Below are 24,923 nucleotides of genomic sequence, written 5' to 3' on the forward strand. Positions count from 1 at the left end.
AGTGTTTGAGTGGACTCATTTGGTTTTCTAACACTGTGTACAGGAAGTGTTACTGTATCTGGCAGCTTTTCTTTGTTGTGTCTGCCTGCCTCTATCCATGGCAGAGGTAATACCAGTGGGGCTCCTTATATTTGTGTGGGTGCTGCAGCACTCAATTAAGCTGGTTAAATACGCACAAGGATACCTCAGCCAGCCAGAGAGGCTTTGGACTTATATGTCTCCTAGCAACAGGTGTACCGATTATGGTCTACAGCGAGCCCCAGAGGAATGGCTAAAACAGCCAAGCAGACAGGCAGAGACAAGGCCATCCTGCAATGTACTGTGTGCAATTACTTTTGAAAAGTCAGCTGGGTTATATATTAAGAAGCGTCTGGATTGTGCACATCTTTCAAATAACCTCTGAAATTTGAATGTTATTACTGCACTATTATCATATATTATTTTTATCCTGTACATATCAGTCATGCCTATCTTTTATTCGTTTGTGTTTATAGTTGATGTTATTATTATTATATTTTAATCTTTATTTTTATGCCTTATTCTTATGCCTTTGTACAAAGAGAGCACAGTTTACCAGAGCAAATTCCTTGTGTGTTCAAGCATACCTGGCCAATAAAGCTGATTCTTATTTTGATTATCAATACCCCAATAAGTGTTTCCAAGTCTGTAAAATGTATTCAAAATTAACAGAGTTAATCTGAAATGTGTTTATGTTGTGAACAATATATTTAAATCATCAGTGTTCAATATTTATATTTTTTCTTGCAATCTCTGGATCATAATGGGGAGGATTTCTGTCATTGCATTCAATTATATTGTGCTTAAGTTGTCAGTCAGTGTTCTGCTGAATAAAACTCTTGACATATGGACTTCAACAATGATACACTGTGGCTAATGACAATAACATTAGCCCTGAGGATCAGTCTTTGCATAGAAATACACATCATTCCCTGCAGAACTCAGAGCAATGAATGATGTCTGCTTGTCTGTCAAAACAATTCAAAGTGAAAACTCTCGTGCTTTGTTGTCTTGATTTGTCTGGCAACCGTCAATTGGAAAAGAAGCTGTCTGTAAAAAGTTGTAGTCTTCGACAGCGTAGTTGCTATCCTATTGTGTGCAACTCTGGTGCCTTAAAGAGCCAAGATGATCATGTGGGTATGTCCACTGACATGCAAGTCTGGATATTTGTTGGCAGCTTTATGATTTATTGATTTTTTCTCAGATTTTAAAAATCACCTCATAGACCTATTTTGTGTTTGTAAACAGCAATGATGTGTTTGGTGGAAGAAAGTTAGCTAGCAGCAGCTGGCAGTCAGTGCTAAACAGAAAGTTATGGACAAACTAAGCAGCAACCTCCGGTCTTCAAAAATAAAGCCAATGCAGTTGTGCTAACAACTGCAGTTCATCGAGCGTCTGTTTGAGGCTGGCTGCAGAATCACTGGAATCCACATACACACTCATTCTAAAAAGACGATCTATGCAGCATTAATAAACATGATTACAGCCTAGTTCAAAAAATTGTTTAGATCTGGGTAGCTCATTTCTCAATCGGCACACACTGTAAAGGGGTGAATTTTTTTATAACTCAGTATTTGCGAAGATACTAAACTTATGAGTTTTGCTCAAATAGAGATATGGCTGTCTTGATTGACAGGCGGACGCCCTGTAGCTGTCAGTGAAAAGGCTAGAGGCCGGCCTCTTTACCTGTGTTCAGCATTTCCAATTTGGCACCCACTGATGATTGGCTTCAAAACAGCTCTTAGGAACAGATGGGTGACGTCAAGGATACTACGTCCATTTTTTATACAGTCTAAGGGACCAACACGCCACTCTCTGATCATTTGAAATATTTGTCAGCAGCAGAAAAGGTGTCTGATAGGGAAAAGCTCATTTTAAGCAACGGGGTGAGGTTTCCTCTCGTACTTGCTGTTGGGTCAGTGGTTCAAGGATCCGATTTTGTGGCCGGAGTTACATTTTCCTGATATCTATGTATACCTTGGAGAGAAATCAAGCATCTGTACTGAAGAAAAACTCAAGGCATGCAAATCTCTGGACGCTTACATTTTTATACTTTATGGACATGTCCAAGACATTGAATACAATGTCTGTGTGCTGTCATAAAAAAGGTAAACAACTATATACTGTGGATAATGAGTATGCCAAAAGTCAGAGTCTGAAGAAATCATCCAGAGACATCAGACATAGTTCTAATTTTGCCTAAGCTGAAATAGTATTTGACAGGCAGACCTGATCAAAAACGCAACGCAAAATAGGTACGGATTAACACATAAATCAGAAATGAAAATAGCTCACACTTCCTCCTCATGTACACTCAAAGTACAACATTTTTGATCTTGAACACATGTAAACTTGACCAGCAGGCACACAGCTTTCCCCAGACATCCTCTTGTTTTCTGTTGACACAGCAGCTCAGTGGTGCATTGATCTGAGCAACAGCATGGCCACAAAAGGAAGTCATCACCATGTCCAGATGGCAGCTATGCCGTCATCTGGTGACATCACGCCACTAGAGTCAAGACCTAAGGAGAAGTCCCACAGGGTGTAGGCAACATAGAAGTACAAAATATAGACAGAACAGTTACTGGAGTGTCATGGTGTTTTAGTTTGAGATAAGCTTGTTATCGAAGCTCGCTTCGATTGTGAAAATGAGATAAACAGAACATTTAAATGTTCATTACAGTGGCTGCTGTCTTATCATTAAAGCAGCACATGCACTTCTTACTATATACACACATTTTTGCTATCACTGTATAGAAACAGCTTCTTGTTAATGATAGCTGCCAAATGGTTTATCCATTACATAAATCACAAACAGACAACCTAGATTGAAATTTGGAAAGGCTGCAACCACATAAGCCGGCACCAGTGTCATTCTGCCTCAAGGGAATTGCTTGCTTCACACCTGCAGTGCACCTGGGAAACATGATATGTGCAAGCTTGTTAACACAGTCAAATGATTGGCTGAATGATTTTGACAACTACTCCAATTTCCAGTTTTAGCTTTAAGCTTTACTACATTCATCTTTGCTGGTCTGACCTTGTATCAGCCATCTAACTGCACCTTCTTTTGATAACCTCAGACAATAATAGAGCATACACCGTGAGCCTAAGTGTACTGCTTTTGGAGTAACCGTATTTGTTCCACAACAATGAGGACGTCACAGGGTGAGGACTTTACATTAATAAGGTCATTTTTTGCAGAGTGGATCAAAAAATAGTCTTGGAATACCAACAATAAAGGAGTGGGTGCTTAGTAAACACAGTATGTCTGTCAGACCTGCTGGACAACTGCTGATATAATCTATCCTCACATTGCACAAGCCAGCTGTTGGTGTTATGTCAACTGTCAACATTAAAAAGGACCAAACAGAAAGAGTATTTTCATCTTTGAATTATTCTGGTGCAAATACTTTTCTGTCAAGGGTAGAAAATGTGAGTTCTGTGGGTCCAATAAAAGAAATAATAAAATGTTTTTGTAGAACTTTTATGATTTAATCCACAATCAAAAAAACAGATGCTCATTCATCCACTTACTGTTGGCAGGCAAATGTTGTCTGTGTGCGTCTCCTGCTTCACCTGCTCTCTCCATCAAACGGACTTTTTTTGTCAATGAGATTGTAAACATGCAGCAAAACCTTTAATGTGTATCACAGCACATGTAGTTAGTTGAAGCATCCTCTGCCCGGATGCCTGTGTTATCAAAAATTCACAACACTTGGCCAGACAGACATAGGTGCCCCGTCAGATCATTAATCTTCTATGCATTGGTCAGTAATTGTTGAAAAGAGACCAAAGTGATTGGTTGATCTGAATCTGATAATCGCAATAACAAAAAAACAAACTACATTAAAAAAACTCATTGATGAAAGCATGTTTGACTGCGATCTACAACTGATAAAATGAATACCTGAGCTGAACAGGTAGATCCTGTAAACCAAATTGTTGGTGAAACAACTTTGAGATATAAACTCTCCTCTCACTAGCTTGTGCAAGGAAACTGCTATAACCAAACATTTCCCTCTGGGGATGGGGAATGAGGGCAAGCGTGGCAAACGCTTGGTTGAAAAAAATTTGGCGGATAAATTATGCATCGTCACATATGGCAGGATAGAATCTCGGTGTAACTGAGGTTGAAATGGTTAATGATTGGCCTGCAGGGAGCCTGCATGACTGAATGTATGAGGACATGGACTGTTTCTAAAGCAACAAATGACAGTGAATTAGCCTTTCTCATTGCTTCAGAAGTTTTGTTTTGTCCACAGCTGTTTAACATATCTTTTAGAAACTGTTTGACCTTGTGTGTACTGTGCAAAATTAACAGTGACTGAAGTCGCCTTGTGACCGCTCTACCTCTAATGTATAGTATCTAGCATACACTGAGCACAGTAGTACCAAAACAAAATACTAATTGCACACAAATCTAGATGTGCTTATTTTACCACAGACATATTATAATGTGTTAAGATATACACAACACTGTTTAGACTAGAGCTGTCGCAATACACAAGGAACAGAAATCATCTCTTTGAAAAATGAAACATTGACATTGTGCTCAGAATAAGCATATTGTAACGGTTTTGGTTTATGGTAGGGGGCGATAGTGTTCTTGATGCTGGCTGCCAACCACCATAAAAGGGATGGAAAACAAAGGAAAACCAGAAAAGAAGAAGACTCAATAACAAGCTAGCTAGAAGGGATGGGCATTTTAATAATAACATTATTGGATAATCACGGCATCTGTTCGGCGATTATTCCTAATCGAGCGGGACGAGGTGTTGCTAGAAGTGGGCACTGGCAGTGTCTGTCTCAGCATTCATGCTGTTTTTTCTGTGACGCAGCAGCGTGGCGTGTATGTTTACATTTTACAGCCATGCTCAGTCTCTGCAGTGTTCTCCATTTCTGAATCTCACACCACTACACACGTATTTCAAGCGACTGTCGCAAATGTTTTCAACTTCTTTCGCTGTTAAATGCACTTAGCGTTCATCTTCTTAAGAGGCTCTAGATCCACCGTCTGGCGGGAATACCGTATTACAACTGGGCGCCGTCGAAAACGATGAAAATAGTATTTTCAAAATGAGATAATATTCACATGAACTCTTTGATTTTTAATAAGTGAACTAATATTGAAGCATTAGAAAATCATGTCCCATCCCTACTAGCCAGCTAGCCTTTACCACAGTTTGTGGCTACTGTAGTTTAAATCATGTCGGAGGACATGTCAGACTCTACTTGCACAAAAAAAAGTTTACTAGCCAGTTCTGAAGTATTCTGGATTTTGTATTAAAAAAAAAGATGCAGAAGTCAATAGTAAGTTTTCATATGATTAGAAACTTATGTCACAATGTTAATCAGTTAGTTGTGTTTATAATTCAAGTTTATGAAGTAACGTGTTGCTCCACTCTTGTCTTACCTGTCCTTATTTAAGGTTTCCCATAAACATTGCAATTGTGGGGTTTTTTTTGGCCACAATAGTTATGAGGACAAAATCTGATATGGGCCTATTTTAGCCAAGTGGCAACCTCTGGCCTAAAAACACGAGTCCAATGTGGAAGTGCTAAAAACTGCAGTTCATTGAGGATCCGCTTGAGGCTGGCTCCTGAAGTACCGGTACCACGTCCATTATTTATACAGTCTATTATTTTAGCATAACAGTTATTTTAAGTGATTTGTAATAACAGTGGACCTGTGACCAATTATTATTATTCTATTATTAAATCATTAGCAAATGCAGCAGAGACTACAAACTTAAGCTAATCTTAATGCAAAATTTTCATGCAACAAAATTCTGAAACAGTTCGACAATCCAAAATTTGTGTAAGTGTGCAAGACAAATGGAGGACAGTGAACTATGTGTGGCAATGCTGGATGAATGGCTGACGGAGCTAGTCTGAACTGAACTCAGCCACTGTTGTCATGGTCCAGCTCTTAATCATACACACAAAGGAAGCTTTTCACCGGGGTTCTGAAATATTAATGGGACTGATATCCTCCGCTCTTGCTCTCTCTATCTTTCTCTTACAGCAGCCCTAGCTTTGTGCAGGCTCACCTCGTCTCTCACAGGTGCTATCAAATGACAGAGCAGCTGACTGGGCTGCAGGGACAACATCCTTGCCTGCCTGGCAGCCTGCTTGTCTTCCTGCTTCAACAGGTTGACTGACAGTCTTGCCATGGGAGAGGATCCATGTGACAAGCAACACATGCAAATATGTAAAATGACACCCTCAATGTAATGCTCTCATTCACAACATCCAGTTGATGTTTGAGCTATATGGATGACCAATGACTTATTTACAGCCATGTGATTTATTCATGTTTTCATTCACATGTGCTGTCTCTATCATTAGGATTAAAATGACTCCCTTTACACAGCAAGGATTAGCATGAGTTTCAGCCACAAGCAAATGTTACCCATGCATCTGAAAATCTTTCAGGCAGTCATTGCTAAATTCAGGTAAATAAGTGTGGTTGGTTTATTTTTCTACCTTTTATGTTTGATTTCACCACAGAAGGCTTAAAATTTGATTAAAATTGCACTATAGCAAAGTTTTAGCACTGTTTTAAACTGTATTTTATTATTTTTATTAGCTTACTTCTTTTTAATTTTAGCTTTTAGCTATTTCCTATGTTTATCTGTTGTTGTCGTTGCTAGGGTCTGAGAGAGAAACGTACTATCAAATCCTCTGTATGTCTGGTGCATACTGCAGTTTTTGACAATAAAGAAGACTTTGAACTTTGAACTTTGAACAACAAGAGTTGACATCTTGGACCTTGTCTGCATGTGGTAAATAGTGGGAGTTGATACAAACTGCTAGATGCTAAGGGAATAAATGAATGAATGAATGTATGGCCAACATCATGTTAACACAGTCAGCCCTAACCAGGAGGAGAAATGTAACCCTCAGTCTGGCAGACACATCAGGTGTGGTTAACAGAGAAAAAGTCTGAATGTTTATGTTCTGTTATAGAGATCTGGGTCTTTTTTCTGCATAAGATGTCAAAGGAAAATGCCTTCCACCACTAAGTGTGTTAGTGTTTGAGTAATAGTGATGCTAATGTCAAGACAGTAGAATGTCTGTCTCATAGATGTGTAAATATCGCACTCTGTTACCTTGACGAGTGGGTGGCCTCCAGACGCTGCCTTGACAGCTCCTCGGCTGCCCTCAGTCTCATAGTGCGCTCTGTGGTGGGCTTTGGGTTGCACCTCTATCTTCAGATCATACTGTCCGAACTGGCTTGGCAGTGGCCAATCTAGAGGAGGCAGTGAGGAGGTCCTGAGGAGAGGAAAAACACAAGCATTGTCTAGATTTATAATGATTCCGTAGAGATAAATCAATGAATGCAACATCACAGATTATGGTCAATCAGCTCTTGCTCTACTTTTTGATTGATGACAAGGACCTGAATGCAAAAATAAAAATAACTGTGGTATTCCCCTTCATGGTCAGAGAGAGTATAACAGGTGTAAAATGGGGGTAAACCATGCAGTGTATTTAGCCCCAGCAGACAGTGAATCATTGGAAAGCCCACATGCAACACTCCTGTTCTTGAACATAACACTTGTAAAAGGCCATGTTGAGCCTTTAAGGGTGAATCACATTCTAAAGGGGCTTTTCTTTTGTGAGTCTCCAGTGTGGGTCAGTGAATGGCTGGTGGGATGAGAGAGTGTGTCAGACAGTGAGTAAATTACTGCGTGTGCAAGGCTGTGTGAACACTGTTCAAGTGTATATTACACGTGCATACACCACAGGAGCTGGTATTGTGTGTTTTTCCTCCAAGCCTCTTTTTATCTTTGTAGGCAACAATCATATTTGAACAGCTGCACTCAAAAATAAAAAACTCTCTGGCCTTCTCTACAGAGAAAACGGGTCCGTCCATCCGAGTGCATTAGAGGAGTTTTTTCCCCCAAAAAATATTTTGTAAACACTGGCATCAACCATTAGCAGCAACAAAGGCCTAATCTTTTCCAAGTGTTGTTGATCAGATTTTATTTAATCACATAGAACTACCCAACCTATCATGATAGATTTTAGAGCATGATGTCACAGAAATCCAGACCTTGCTGTATTTAATTGTGGCCACATTCAAAAATATACCAGCGACATGGACAAAATTATAAAATTCACCAAACTTTCAACATCACTTACATCCACTGTTCTTAATTCACTTTATGATATCTGCACCGAACCACAACAGTACATCTGTTTAACACTGTGAGGTATTTGGATTCTAGTAAAAGCCACAATGTAAACAGTGTCACACCTTGAGAGTGTACACAATAAATTATTCATGATCCAAGAGGCCTGCAGTAGGACAACACTAGCTGTACGTAACACATCCAGGTGTTTTGTCTGGCAGCATGCCTCTTTTTGTTTATATATAATCATAGACTGTGCACATCCCCACCGTGTTCACGCATGTGTGTTTGTATGCCTTGTATGGATTTGCATGGAAGACCTGAGTTAGCAAATTTACCGAAATGTAGGCAGCTTCAGGAACGTGCCGTCTAATGAGCCCACCCTTTGCTCCGTCCACCCTTTTACATGGTGGCCTAAGCTTTTAATTGTCTCTGTCTGAGGCAGTACAAGCTCCTAGCATGCAAGCACACTGCATGACATATATTTGACAGCACAAATCATTTAGAAGGGAAAGTTTGTAAACTTTTTGCCAGCATGATTGACTCCCTTAATTCTTCCCTTTCCAAATGCCTGTCAAAGTGCTGGCTACACGCAAACAAATTTGATCACACTGAATCAAAAACATGTGTGTCAGGCTTTCAGTGGAGCCTTTTCGTTTCGCAAACTGCCTCAGAGACTGGCATCAAATCCAAAGGAAAGACTGCACTCTGGAATAAAATGCATGTGGCTGATATTTTTTGTTTTGATCAACCTAATGTAGTCTTGAGGTCACAAATCTCAGTGAGCTCCATTCTACAAATGCTCCTACCACACGTGACAGGGAAAGTTCATCTTAATCCCCTTAAAGCTGTGTATGATGTGTTTACATAGGCACATAACCCAAATAGTTTTCCTGTTCATCTTTAAAGGTCAGTGGAAATTTTTTAAATGTGACCAAAGAAATGCTCTCAATACCCTCACAGTTTTGACTTGGTGTGATCTGCAAATGATGGAAAAATGAACCAACCGCTAACGGCAAAATTCCACCTGATCCGTGTCCGGTCCGTCTCCGGTCCGTCACGGCATCAGGTCTGATATGTTCCTATTCTAGTCAATGTGTTAACTTCCACTGGATCCTCTCTGTTGCGTTCCGGCTGCGTCTCTGATCCAGCACACCAGAGCCCTCCTCTGATCAGATACGCAAGACTTCTATTTTGGCTGGATGCCGGAGCACGGCGCATAAATCTCAATAGAGAGGATTGAGCCGGACAGGAAGTCAGGCACAAAAACTAAATTAAAACATCAGGTTAATTTTCAGAATAAAACACTCTGTGTTATTACCAGATCATTTTTCCCTTAACTACAACAACAAATCGTCATGATGAGCAGAGCCATGCATGGAGTCAACAGGTTAGTTGTTTTCAAAGGATGATAAAGACAAACTGTCCCCTTAGTCAGCTGGTGAGGAAGTTAATCAGCCAGACTCCAGTCAGCACTGATCCAAAACACAACCAAATTAAACTCATCATGAAGCACTCCAAAGATCTGTATTTAGAACACTGGAGAAACCAAACAAAGACCCAAAGAAGAATGAATTGTTATTTGACCCTAAACCGTGATTATAAATTATCTGAATATCTGTACATTGTCAGAGATACAAAACAAAGATGTATCCTGACCAAATACAGGCTGAGTGACCACCAGCTGGCTATAGAGACGGGGAGACACAGACAGACATGGCTGCCCAGAGAGGAGCGTCTATGTGCTCACTGCTCTACAGGGGACATAGAGACAGAGATGCACTTCCTCCTCCACTGCAGCAAGTTCTCTTTACTAAGAGATTCCCACTACAGGGACATTACTAAAATGGTACCAAACTTCCCAACATTAACCCCAGAAGAGAAACTGTCAGTTCTCCTGAGGGAAGGGTCAGCAGCTCCTCTGGCTGCTAAATATGTGTCTGCCTGTCACAGCCTGAGGGACGCACCATCCCATGGTGTTTGATTTTGGGTGGAGGTTCTGTGAGCGCACTGCATCGGGTGAGGACATTGAGATATGCTGTATAGGTGACACCATCGTTCATTAATGCATATAAAATATGTAATATATGGTTGATATGTATGTGATGAATATAATATGTAATGAATATGGTGTGTGATCAATGTATATATGGTGAGTGTAGTGTGTTGTGAATATATATAATGTACTGTATTAATTTATGTGCTTTGGCAATAACATCTCGTTGTTCATGCCAATAAAGCAAATTTGAATTGAATTGACGACATGGAATAAGAGAGGAGTCGGACATTCATTGTCTGATCTCCTCCACATTGCCACCCCCTCTCGCTCCCTCAGTCTTCCACCTCTCTCCACCTCTCTGTGCCCTCTGCCCGATTAAGCACCATTCCACCCAACTCTGGAACTCACGCTCACCAAACAGGAATATTGACTCTCTAACCCTCTTCAAATCAAGACTCAAACTCATCTGTTCCAAGCTGCATTCTCTGTTTAATTCCACTGCTTCCTTTTAACGTGGTGTTACTTTGCTTGTTGTTTTTATTTATTTTATCGTGTTATTTTATTTATTGTGTTTTAATCCCTCTGTAAAGTGGCCTTGAGTGTTGAGAAAAGCGCTTTTAAATAAAATGTGTTATTATTATTATTAATGCAGTAATTACTGCGGGAAGACCTCAGTCACATGACTCCAGCTGTCCGGCAGTCCTGCTCCGTGCTGTGTTCTGAAATACGCAACCGGTGAGTGTTGCTAATGTGGTTAGCAAACAGCTTTAAGACGCTCTGTAGCCACCATCTGGCAGGAATACCGTATTACCGGTAAAAACGATGAAAAATTGTACTTTTAAAATGAGAAAATATTCTGAGTAACTCTTCGATTTTTACAAAGTAAACAAATATTCGCAAATCATTGCCCATCCCTAAGCCTGATATAAGTAAGGATATAAAGAAGTGATCTACCCATTTTGTTGTGTGTAAGATTCTTAAGAATTGAATGTAAAAGGAATATTGAAATAGTCCTTGCAAATTAATTTATTCTTTGTTGACAGTGTTAGTGAGGCATAGTAAAGTTAAAGAAATATCTGTCTTCTTTTTTTTTTTTTGGTCAATCTGTGAACAGAACGAAACTGTGACCCTTGATCCGATACTAAACTGAACCATGACATTTGTGATGTGTTGCACCCACTTATAACATTAGAGCCCAGGAAGTGTGGGGTTTACGTGACTCCACAATAACAGGAGTGGAAGAGGACAGAAGAAATATGAGCTTTGTAGCAGAGCAGAGCAGGAACGTTGGTCAATGTCTTGACGTATCGTAACCTTTCTCAAATGTCTATCCCTGGTGTCAGGGTGCCCCGTCCAACACAAACCTCACAACCCACATCCTCCTCTCTGTAGTCAAAATAATAATAACAATCTACTTCATTCATTGAACAGTGTGTCCTACAGCTACAGTTGTCATATGAATGTGAGTCATCTCAGCGGATGCCTCCAAACAAGACTTATAAAATTCTCCTCTAAAACCTTCTCTTATTCACATTGTAAATAAGGAAACTGAGAAAATACTGACTTGTACTTATTTCAGTCATGTACTGTCTTCTTATTGGCCCTTTTTATGCTAACAGATTCAAGCCAAAGCTCAGCTTACTGACTTAAACCCTGGATAATGTATTTGACCAAGAGAAATACTGGCCCATTGTTCATATAAAGCTTCAGGAAACCAACTCATTGCTGTTTATAAAATAGCTCATTGTATTACGCCCCTAAGCTGTGGAACTCTCTGCCTCTAGACATTAAAACAGCAAGCTCTCAGGGTGTTTTTAAAAGTAAACTTAAGACTTACCTTTTTAATCTAGCTTTTAATTAGGAGTCATTTATGCATTACTATTTTTATTATTTGTATTATTCTTATCATTTGTATTACTATTTTAACCAGCATTATTTGAATCATTGCTTTAACATATATTTATCTTATTTAATTATTTATTTATCTATTTATTTCTTGTATTCACCTGATCTTGTTAACGCTACCTTATTTTTAACTTTTCCTTCCACTATAACTTATTTTATTAATTTTACTGTATTGATTTTATGTATCTATATTATTTTATAAGTATTTTATTTATAATCCTGCCTTGTATAATTTTACCATTGCTGTTGTTTTCTGTCTCTCTGTTTAGCACCTTGGGCTGCATTTTTTTATGTCTGAAAGGTGCTATATAAATAAAGATGAGTTGAGTATTCAGCTCAGGGAATGAGATGTGAGAAAACGGAAGAAAGTGTCTGAACACCGCACCAACTCTGAGTCCTACCCACACTAACCCAACTCCACCCATATGGACCATCTGTCTAAAGCACCACTCGCACACATGTGCACACAGGCAACTCAATGACCCTCTATTTCATGAAGGAGATTACTTTACGCCTCATGACAGTCTTTTGAACATCTGAAATTTGAGATCTTGGTCCCAATCTAACCAGCATTTTACCTTGCCACAGAGGTTAGCTATTTGAGGCAGGTTAGCATCACCAGTACAGTAACTTTAGTAGGAGCAAGTGTAAGGTAATACTTGTAGGTCAAGGTAAAGGTAAACATCAGAGTTAAAAGAAGGAGTGGCTGCTATGCTTGCTGTGTTATAGAATCCAACGCCGCAGCGATGTCGACACTGTTCTGTCACTGTCTTGGGAAACTTCACTAACAAGGGCAAAGATGCAAAGATCAAATGGTGACTCACCACAGAGCTGACAATGTATCCCTGTTATTGTCTGTGTGAGCAAGCATTAGTGTGATGTCTTGATGTGTTTCTATGTGTGTGGTTCTGTGTGGTTGTGTGTGAGTGTGTGGTGGCCCCCTTGCCATATGTGCCCTGTGCTGATTTACAGTGCTAGGGGCCAGTGAATACAAACAAGGCCATGTCTTCATCTGCTGCACACATTGGAGAACAGACAGCACAGCAGACTCCTCTCCTTAAAAAAAAAATCTGTTAGGAGTTTCTCATTGCATCCATCACTCTTTCATGTGGAGATTGCGCCTGTGTGTTTACATGTGTGTGTGTTTGAAAGGGCTGGTGTTACGTGTGTCCTTATTTTTCCATCCACATACTAATAAACTTGAGTTACTCGATGTCGTGACTGAGCCAGATTGTGCGGCTAACACAAAGCTCAAAGTTCCCCGATTGCTGAACATTGATCTGTGGTTCGATCAACAGGCATTTATCCGTCTTGCTGATACTAATTTATTGCGTACCAATGTGCAATGTGGGGTATTTACAATTTCTGCCTGGATCAAAAAGGGTTCTGAATCTTTATGGCGGCACAAAACACTCAATAAAAACCTTTATCACAGAGGTCTATTTTTTAGCATAGCCCTATAAATCATTTTTGACGATTGACAGCGTCTGTCTGAATTATTAAAGCCTTATTGCCTTAATAAATCATAAATGTACTGATAAAGTGACAGTTATTGCTGAACTATCTTTTCTTTTTGGCTCTATGTCACAACACTCCTTAGTAATATGATTAAATACATCAAGAATCTATTCAGCACTAATACTGCAGTCACAACGGAGGTCACAGAGTCTTTCTCAAATACAAACAGGAAGTAGAAAAGGACGAATTGATTGCAACATGAAGTTGTTTCAACCAGTTGAGAAAGTCCTCTCTAACATTTAAAAAGATTTGTTTAAAAGTCTGAGTTATCCAGACACTTCCTGTCCTCTCTAGGTCTTCTACATCTGCATGAATCATTTACTCTTGCTGGGTTACTTCAGCTGACTGAATCTATGAGATGGCAATGAATCCTCCCCTTTTCTGTTTATTCTCCTCAATTTCATCACATTTACCTGAATATAGGTGTGTGGCCAGGCTTGGGTTTATTCCATGAGAAGTGCGAGGGCACTGAGAGGAACTGTTCCCCCGGTCCATCCTTCTTCAGGCTGTGCATGGTCTCTTCTGAAGGCGAGTCCAGATTAGGAGACATGCTTCCTTGATCGTCCATCCCTAGCTCCCCTTTCCCGGTCTGCATAGCTGTTCTGTCCTGTGAGGTCTTCCTTGTCTTGGATGGGATGTCGACTTCAGATGGGCAGCACTGAAAAGGTGACATGCTTACTGAAGGGCTTCCAACCCAAGTGTCCTCTGTCACGCTGCCCCTGGGTGAGGGTCCTGGTGTGGGTGTAGGTGAGTGGTGAGGAGACAAAGAGCTGGAGAAGCAGATGTCAGCGCTAGAATGGCGCCTCTTCCCACAGGGTGAGGTTGGACGTGAGGAGGGTCTGGATTGTGGTCGGGGGCTGAGCCAGTTTTCATCAGTGACACTGGTGCGTGGCGAGTGGCAGGGGGACTGTCTGGGTGACAGGCTGATGGAGTGTGAGTGGTGCACAAAGGCAGGGTGGTGGTGCTGCCAGTGTGGTTGCTCCTCCAAAACTCCACCGCTGGTTTGAGGGGAGGCACAGCCTGGGGAAGTGAGCGGGGAGCCCAGGGTGAAGCGGGCAGCCGCTTCATTTAGCTCTGAGTCAACATCATCGTACACATGTGAGAATGATTCACAGGAGGAGGCGTCAGAGAACCAGCTCCTAGAGGAAAGGCTGCTGCATGGGCTTGGGCTGAGTGAGGAGTCCCGGTATGAGTGATCCAGGGGTAGATACAGGTGATCTCTGGACAGGGGTCTATCACCGTGGTAGTCTCCATCAGGCCCATTGGCCCTCAGATCCTCCTCATTGGCATCCATCTCCTGCTGGCAGCTGGGGGAGATGGAGGTGATCTGGATACTGGGGCACTCAAAGGCCTTGGGTGCCTCCACAGGAGCAGAAGAAAGCAGGGGGGAGGTTCCATACTTGGAGTCTTGAGCCTCATAGCAGGGAGGCTCAGATCCTGGTTTGTGTGGCTGAAAGCGTGGGGAGGGGCTGATGACCTGGGAGTGGGACTGCATGCCATGACGATGCAGGCCAATAGACTGGTGGTTAGTGACCATAGATTGGGGCTGGCCCACATTTAGGATGTAGAACGATGTGTTGTCATCAGGCTCCAGATCTGGGAGAAGAAAGGGAAGAAAAGATTAACATCAGAATGACTTCAATGCAGTGTTAATTGTGTTAACGAAATTATGACGATAAATGTTCGTCAACGACCCATTTTTTCATGATGAAAACGAGACTTTAAAGATAAAAGTGATGACTTCCTGTGACAGGCTGAGTTATTATCTGACGGGCTCAGTGTTAGCTTGGTCTCTACCTGCAGCAGGTGTGCTTTATGAACCAGCTCTCCTCACCTCCATGCATCTGTCTCATCTTCATTGAGGATTTTTACCCCGGTGTGCGTTACTGACAAAGACACACCCGGGGGACGTCTGTTTAATATTTGATGTTTGACGTTTTTGCTGCTATTACCATAAAAAGCTCCGTGTCTACAGCTTGATTTAAGTCACTGCAGGTGCATTCAAGGACAATACAGTCCTTTCATGGCATTTCTCTGTGAATCATGAGAGTCAAAATACAGTCACAGTGGTCACATCTAGAATGTTTTCTTTTTAACTTTTTAGCAGGGACAGGTTGAATTATTTAACTTAAGATATTACACAAGCAAAAATGTTAAAGGAGTGTTAACGATTTTAACACTTGGTATAACCCTGTTACCAATATTTGATCGACTAAATTCATTATTTAAAGAGTGAAGATGTTTCAGCAAAAATCAAAGACTAAAATGTTTTGAGTTTTCGTCGACTAAAACTAGACTAAAACTATAAAGGGCTGAAAAGACTTAACTGTGACTAAGACTAACAGGCATTTTCATCTAAAGACTAAGACTAAATCTAAAATAGCCGCCAAAATGAACACTGCTTCAATGAAGACTGTTGATTCTTTGTTGATGCTTCTCATCCTGAAGCCTGTGTTGTTACCAAACACTGCAGGTTAGAGTGGTGTGAGTTTAAAGACTGCTGTGTCATATCTCCTGGAGCATCATTCTTTGGATGACTTGTGACACTAACAGTGTTGTGGCACATCTAAGGTTGTTTATGCAAACAAACAAAAACCCTTGTAGACACACCGCTGGAATCTGACTTCATCTGTAATCATAACCATTCATTTTGTTCCAGACCTGCTTTTAAACATTTATGTGCTACTCATGACTAGGCTACACCCTTTTTGTTAACAACATTTTTTTGGTCATCGTCACATGCAGCTGCACCTTGAGTTTATGTTTATACAACCGACCCCAGTTTGAAGAAATGAGAAGTCAGACTGTTGCTGGGTGGCAGGCAGTCGTACAGGCATCGTTCCAAGAGGGATAACCGATGAACAGCACTACTCAGGAAACAAATTCACACAACGATGCGTGCTGTCGGCTGTCATCACAGCTACCTCTGGCAGGCTATTTATACCAAAGGTCATCCGGCACAGGCATTAAGTAGACACACACAAACACACACCCACACACAAACAAATAGACAAGAGCCCATTGTCCGCATTCGCACTACTCTGTTAGAGGTTATTGATAAACTTTCACTGGGTATGCTCTGCTGCTCTCATTGGGAGTAACTCTCCCTCTCACTGTTTCACATGTGAGATGTTCATTTCATATGCAGAGACATTTACAGATTGTAACACATCAGGAACTGAGGATTTTGATGTCCCTGATATGAAAACATACATTTTAATAATCTCCTCACGCGGATATTTACATGACACTTTAGATAAATGTATTATTTAGGAGCGACATTTAAACTCACTGTTTACTTGTCCAGTGCCGCTCACCTCACCAAACCAAAACTAAACTTCATAAAACAACACAACACCTGCCTTATAATCCATTGTAAATACAAACGTGAAACGTGAAAGCATAGCAAGCCTTAAAAGGTCTTGACTTGATAGGAATTTAATGTGAGTTCTCATATTTGTTTCTTTTAGCGAGAAATGAAAAGCACGTAAAAGCAATATGACAGTGTCTTTAAATGAAACTCAAAGGACAGTCTCAATCAAGTTTTCAAACAAGGAAAGGAGTTTTGCTCTCTGTCCTTCTAACCTCTTTACTCCACAGCAGCAATAAAGGCAGAAGCAGCAAGCTCTATATTTATAGCTGCTCGGCTTCCACTGGTCCTGCCTGCTTGTCACAAGACCGAGCGGTGGATCCTCTGACGACAGCATCTGACTGACAGACAGGGAGCATGAGAAGGACAGCACAGAGGAGAGGAAGAAGAAGAAGAAGAAGAAGAAGAAGAAGAAGAAGAAGCTGTGTAGAAAAGAAGAAACTGTTGTCTCTTCAAAAGGAGCCTGAGCCTGACTAAGGAGATAATATGAAGGAAACAGAGGAAGAAAGGAAAGGGAGAATATGAAAAACAGACTGCAGAAGTGAAGACAGAAATATCATCAGTGAGGAAGATGCACTGGTATCACCATTTTCCTAATAACTCCACTGATGTGCACACTGCTGAAATATAACCAACAAAAAAAGAAAACACTGATAATTTTCTTACTTTCTAATCAGCTGACATTCTAGTTTTTTTTTGTTTAATCTGGGAGGCAAAACGTTTCCTGTCAACTGAAATGATGATAGGGCAAATATATCAGCCTCTTTCCTTCTTCCTCTATATACTCATTTAGAATAGAAAAAAAGGGAAACCTCTCTTTCAATTCAGCCAATAAGTATTCAAACCATTTGTAAGCATGTGACTTATCAGCAATAGGGTTTTAAATACCGCCAGCAATAAGCTGAGTGTGTAACACATTAGCAAAGCATTAATTACGCAATTTTAAGGCCATTGTTCCACTGACAGATCTAGAGCAATGTTCTTATAACAGTTTGTGAAACAGACGCATGGAACAAGGTGAGAAAAACATAAATATCCCTCCGTCATAAGAGATCTGAAAACACTAAAGTTACCCTTATTGTTGAGGATATGTTTAAATTTTGTTTTCATTGTGATGCCTTTTAAAGCCTTGTCAACACAAATGTGGATATTTTTGAAAACATAGTTTATTCTCTGTGTTTAAGCCTTCAGCCTTCAGAAAACTGAGGCTTCCAAAAATGCCTTCCGAGGTAGAGATTTTGGAATGTTTTGGGAAACACAGACATACTTTCATATAGCAATTGTTGTTTGTATGTGTTGTGCATGCACCAAGATGACAGCTACCAGTTTGTATGTGTCTGCTTGGTACTTTCAGGTTTAACTGCATGTTTAGAAGGAAACTTTGCTGTTCTTTTTCATAATACCACGGCACAGGGGCAAACAAATATATCAGTTAAAAGTTCTTCATTTGCCACTTCGTACACAGTTTGAAGAACATGTTTACAATAACTGCTAGCTCAAGACGACACACAGTACACATGCAAACAATGTTCTTCTATGATGTTTGACCATAGACTGTATAAATAATGGATGTAGTATCCCTGACGTCACCCATCTGTTTCTGAAGTGCTGTTTTGAGGCCAATCTTCAGAGGGAGCCATATTTGAAATGCTGAACTCAACCAAACTGCTGTCACGCTAGTGTGAGGTAAAGAGGCAGGCTTTGAGCCTCCTAGCCAACAGCTACAGTGTTCCCGCCTGTCAGTCAAGTCAGCTGTGCCTCTCATAATGGAAAACTCGTAATCTTAATATTTACAAAACTGGAGCGTTGTGAAAAGATTCACCTCGCTTACAGTGTGTGCCGATGGAGAAATTAGCTATTCAGACTACACAGGCTGTAAACATGTTTATTTCTGCTGTAAAGATCAGCTTATTTGAATATGTGTGTATGTGGTTTCCGGTACTTCCATAGCCAGCCTCAAGAGAACACTCAAGAAACTGCAGTTTTTAACACTTTCGCATTGGCTTCAATTCTCGCGGCCGGAGGTTGCTGCTTGTGTATGACATGACAGACTAATGCAGCCGTTTTCAACCATTTTCTGTGTTGTTCTGTTGACATAAAATATTCAAAAACACATCTGGTGCGGATAGGTTTTTTTGTAAACGGACAAGAAACGTGGATGTGCCTAAGTGGATTTGAAAACCAATAGATGGAGCAAGGAATGGGGACATAGAGCATGACATAAGAGGCCAAGACAGCCTGCTCAGTTCCTCTTTGCTCACTTGATTGAGAAGCTGTTTCCAGTTGCAGATTAACTTATAAAAGTCAAATAATGTACAGAATTATTTTCTGAAAGTTTCTGGATTTTGGAGGTTTCTGTTATGCTAACTTTCTGGACTCGTTAAAGCTCTTTGGACTCACTCCAAGATAGGGATGGGTACCGAATTCGGTACTTTTATAGGTACCGACCGAATTCCGTCGGTACTACCGAGTACCGATTCATGTAAAATGAAAAGGTACCATGTTTCGGTACCTATACGCATCCTTGTGACTGTGAGGGAGTGGAAGAGGATGCGATTTTCCATACTTTCGCCCTGTAATAAAGTTCGAGACTGATCGGGTGGACGTCTCTGCTCCCTGCTCTCTGCATCTGCACGGGAGCGCGCCACGGAGCCAACGGAGCCTACAGCTGACGGGCGCGCACTCACCGCGAGACAGAACTTCTGAAGGATTGAGTTTATTTTATACAGTCTATGGTTGAGAATAACCCTCTCGCTCCGACTACCTGCCATGTTCATAACCGTTCCTGTGTGCATGAATGCCCAACAAGTAAGTTGTGTGTCTTGTTATTATAAAGAGACGGCGGGCATTCACGTGTGTTCATTGATAAACTCCCGAAAGAGCAATTAGACGCCACGAGCACGTGTCAGCTAATATATCTAATCACCTATATAATCCTGTTTCTGTTCATTTCATGTTAAATTAAATAAACGTGTTAAATTAAACAAATTTGAGATTTTTTTTTTAAATTAACATTTATTACCGCATAAACACACAAAAGTACCGAAAATTGGTACCGTTGAGTACCGGTACCGATTCCCAGGTACCGGGTATCGGTACCGTATCGGTTCAAATGTGAAAGGTACCCATCCCTACTCCAAGAAGACATAAACCCCAGATGATTCAGGGCACAGCAGGGCAGTCTCAGGTGCTCCCTGAGTAATGAGCTGCTACCATAGAAAATTAGGTGCTAATTATATTCAAATAGGGAGCACATCCTGAATGAAAGTGGCAGGGAAATTTGTGCTCCTACATAGGTAAATCTGGTGCCCCCCCATAGCAACGTACCTCTCTGAGTAAGTACATCACGAGGAGCTAGATAATGGGAAACAACATAAGTAAGAGCAACAAACTGCTTCGAGTCCAATCAGACACAGGTGACGACATGCAGTGCCAGGTAATGAACAGCACCAAAGATTCAGCAAAAACATAATCATCATCTTCATGATACTACAGCTGCATCATCATCATCATCATCATGATCATCTTCAACATCACCATCATCATCATCATCTTCAACATCACCATCATCATCATCATAATCATCATCATCATCAATGCCATTGTCATCAATGCCATTGTCATGAACATCATCTCAAGCATCAAACTACCAGGTGCAGTTATTCAGCAGCAGAGCCGAGTCTAAAACTTTCTCAAAAGTAGAATAGGACTCAGTGGAGTGGAATGGAGTTGGGTAATTCATTCCACCACCTGGGGACAAGAGAGGAGAAGAGTCTGGCAAGAAGTTTAGGGCCGTTTTAATATGGGAGTAACAGGCACTTTTCACTGGCAGAGTGTAGGTAGAGTGGTGTGGACCTGGACGAGGGATTCCAGGTGGGCAGGAGTCATTTTTTGTCGCAGTTTTGTAAGCAAGCAGCAGGATGTTGAGTTTGATGCGAGAGGCAACAGATGAGCAGTGAAGTGACGTGCTGTGTCAGGTTGATTGAAGATCAGATGCACTGCTGCATTCTGGGCCATCTGCAGAGGTTTAAATGTGCATATGGAAAGCCTGCCACGAAGGAGCTGCAGTAATAAATGCAGGATATACAGTTGTGCTCATAAGTTTACATACCCTGGCAGAATTTATGATTTCTTGGGTCGTTCCTGTTGTCTTTTTGATATTAAAAGAGTAAACACAGTTGTTTGATAAAATTTTTGCTTTCCCCAACCACTAACAATGAGTGAAAAAAAAGTTTTTCTCTTATCATTCATATTATTTGAAAAATGGCCAAAAAACCAACAAATTCTGCCAGGGTATGTAAACTTAAGGGTAGCACAACTGTAACTATGGCGTATGGAGGACGAACATCTTCACATGCAGAGGAGATGTAAGTTGAGTTATGTTTTAACCCTATGATCATAATCACAGTCTCTGCAGACTGAACATCTATGTTTATTCTCAGTGTACCAACGTCTCACCTGTCAGACTTCAAGAAGTCATTCTGAAATAAGTCAATGTCTTTGTGACTGCTGCTTCTTCAAAAGGGCCGAGTCCTAATGGAGGGAGCAACATTACCTGGATTAATAATATTAATTTTCATGTATGGCTTGACCTATGCTGCATACACTTGTAGTGGGATTTTTTAAACTCTTACCCTGTTGTTTGTAATGTAAACTGAACACATGCAAATGAGATCTATCCAAAAGCAATAAGTGCACTTAATGCTAAATAATGCAATATGAAATGTGACTGTGCAATCTTTTTGATCACTTGAATGTCTGACTGTTGAATGCTGTGTGTCTCATTGTTTTATTTATTATTTCTGTTTGTCTACTGTTTTTATGATTTTTTTATTCTTTTACTACTGTTCTTTTAATGCATCTTTTTGAACTGAAATGGGTTTCACTTCAATTTCGTTGTACAATGTACAATGACAATAAAGATGTATTCTGTTCTCCTGCGGCATGCTTTGTCAGGTAGGGTCTGATTTTAATGATGTCATACAGGGCAAATAAGCAAAACCGATGTCAATGTCAATCAAGGCCACATGAACCTTTAAAGTTAGCTTGCTACCAATGACAACACCAAGACGCCAGGCAGAATTATTGGGCATGAGTTTAGTTGATCCAAGAGGGATATTGATCTGATGTGACTGATATGACAAGAAGCTCAGTCTTTGACAGCTCGAGCGGAAGATGGCTTCCTTCATTCATTTAGAAATATTAGCGTGGCATGATGAGATACAAGCTGAGACAGATGTGTCATCTAGTGGGAATGAAAGGATGAGTGGGGTATCATCTGAATAGAAGGGATGTGAGAAACCATAGGAGCAGATATTTGCACCAAGTGAGGTGGTGTATACTGAGAAGAGGAGGGGACCAAGCACAGACCCTTAAGCCCTCCCCTGTTGATTAGCCATGTGGTTTGGACACTCCTCCCCTCCACAGTACTTTAACCCTTCTGTTATGTTCGTTTCTCAGGAAGAGCAATAATATTCTTGGGTCAATTGAACCCGGGGCATATATAATTATCCAAAACCCCCAAAATTCCCAATAAACATTTTTTTAATCTCATTATTAACTCAATAACTAACCATTTAAATCAATATTTAGTGCGATAGTGTTCTTTAATTCTCACAGATCATGGTTCAGTGAGGATAATTCACTCGTTTTTAATGAAAATTCATTTTAAAAAGGTGTGTATGATTGGGGTGAAATTTGTCACACAGTTGCAAAGAAACAGTTTGACACTTCTGACCCCTTCTAGCCTCCACTTTGACTGTCGGGTCAAAATGACCCACAAACAGTATCTATATCCATAAACATGCAGGAGGGGTTGCAAATATGTGAAATCAACCATTTTGATTTTATATGTTCATTTCACCAATTAAGCCGAGCAGAAAGATTTTCATACCGAAAAAATACTTTTCAAAAATAATTTTTTAACTTTAAAAAGGGTCAATTTGACCCGCAACATAACAGGAGGGTTAAGAGGTCTGCGTAAGCTAGGACATGAACCAATGTAAAGCATATTTTAGAAACCAAGCACAGGGAGTGTGTAGAGGTGGATTTGGTGGTTCACTGTGTGGAAGGCAGTTGGCAGATAAGGCAGCAATAGGACTGAGGAATTTTGGCCCTCTAGCCAATTGCAGCAATTATGTTAACAACAGAAGTGCTGTTTCAAAAGAGTGTTTGCTTACAGCCAGACTGATTTGGCTCAAATAGGTTGTTATTGTGTAGGAACTCAAAGTCCTGATCAAAGACTGAGTATGCAAGTATTTTGTCAGGAAGGGCAAAAGTGAAACCAGTCTGTAGTATTCTACCTGGGCTGGGTTGAAGCTGGGGTTTTATTTAGCAGTGGGGTGACCCAAACTTGGTTGAATGCAGCATGGAAAGCAGCAGTTGAGAGAGGAGTTGATGTGTGTTACTGCAGGGTTAAGGGAAGGCAGAATGTACTGCAGGAGTTCTGAAGGTATAGGGACAAGTGGTGAGCTGTGAGTCTAGCAGAAGCCTGGAGACTTCATACTCCATCAGAGGAGAGCCTGAGCTGAGAGGGGCACAGACGGACCTTGGTAACTTACTCAGCTGCTTTATATCAAGTCATAGGAAGATGTGACGCTTTGCTGAAATATTTAAAGATATTTTTTAAGGGCCGCAAGTCATAAGCTACAGAGTATCATGTCATGATGCTGAAAAATACTACATCTTAAAAACTCATTATGCTGTGGTAAAAGTCTGGGCCTGTATTATATGTCTGTGTTGGCCAGGTTATAGTAATAAGAGCAGTAACTTGTCTGCAGACTGTCTCTTCCTTAGTCTGCTCAGGTAACAGATTAGAAATCCTTAAGCATTAACATTTTACGTTTTTTTTTTATTTGCCGTTATATTCTTTTTTTTATTCCTCTCTCTGTCCCAATGTGGAGTTATAGTTATTTGGCAAGAGTTTAAGTGGTAGATAGTAAGACAACGCAAACAATCCATCTCCTTTAGCATATATTCTTACTCATCATAAAGCGTGGTTTGAGAGATGAGTGGTTGCACAGATGAGGGTCAGACAGGGGACGACCATGTTACCTGGCCCACAGCCCACTTCTTGCCCTGAGATAAGATTAGCCTGCTACCTTAAACCCCCCAGTGTGAGAGAAGGGGTGGGTGGTGGGAAACCCCCTGGTCTGAGCCAAACACCAGTCACCTTAGGACAGGAGGTCAGGAAGAAGAGAAGGTGGGCAAGAAGTAGAAGGAGGTGAGAGGAGAGGAGGGGAGCGACTGAGAAGACAAAGGCAGTAAGGAAGACACAGTTGTTAGATGGTAGGGAACAAGCAAGCAGCCTTACTGTTGTTTTATGAATGGCCTTGGTTGCACACACTCCTCAAGTGTCCATACATCAGACAGCCAATCTGGTTAAATAAAGATCTCTAAGAGGCTTTGCTGTACCTAAGCTAATAATAGCTCCTCCTCTCTGGGAGATGTTTCTGTGAAGTGTAGATTGTAGGACCTCTGTGACATATGCACCACAAAAACCTTTGTGTTCTCACGGTAACCACATGGAACAGCCTGACCCACTGGTGATGGTGGCATCCGCCTTGGCTCTTTGACACACAAAACTCAGCAGGCCTCCAGGCAAAACGTAACACAGCCTGGGGATTCTCGCTTTGGGATAATCCGCACAGACTTTGTTCCTCCCTCCTCCTACTCTCGCTGCACACAAAGTGTGTCAGGGTCCTCTGACCGGCAGTGACACACAGGCACACATTCTGAGAAGGTGTTCTTTATCACTGAGGAAGGGAAGATTTATCTCCCCAAGAGGAGACAACAAGCTCAGCACTGCGGCAGGTTCCTGCTGGTGTGCCCACAAACTTTTTGACTACCTCTTTTTGTGTTAATGTGTAAGTATAAAGGTACAAAAGTGTGGGTGGTGTGAATGTGTGTGTATGTTCCTGTGTACCTGTGGTTGTGCCTCTGTGTCTTCCTGTGAGTTTTTGCACTAATCTATG

At 40.9% G+C, this 24,923-nt stretch overlaps 1 protein-coding gene across 3 annotated transcripts in view; it reads right to left on the minus strand.

Annotated features, from left to right (window-relative positions):
- Positions 1-24,923, minus strand: part of nfatc3a (nuclear factor of activated T cells 3a) — a 71,550-nt gene that overhangs the window by 32,989 nt on the left and 13,638 nt on the right. For all 3 annotated transcript variants that reach the window (XM_034680892.1, XM_034680893.1, XM_034680894.1), the window contains exons 2-3: positions 13,994-15,176; positions 7,133-7,295 (exon numbers count right to left, since the gene is read on the minus strand). In XM_034680892.1, coding sequence (XP_034536783.1) covers positions 7,133-7,295; positions 13,994-15,176 — 1,346 coding nt within the window. The remainder of the gene's footprint in view (positions 1-7,132; positions 7,296-13,993; positions 15,177-24,923) is intronic.

Source organism: Notolabrus celidotus, chromosome 3 (genome assembly GCF_009762535.1).
Source record: "Notolabrus celidotus isolate fNotCel1 chromosome 3, fNotCel1.pri, whole genome shotgun sequence".
NCBI lineage: Eukaryota > Metazoa > Chordata > Actinopteri > Labriformes > Labridae > Notolabrus > Notolabrus celidotus.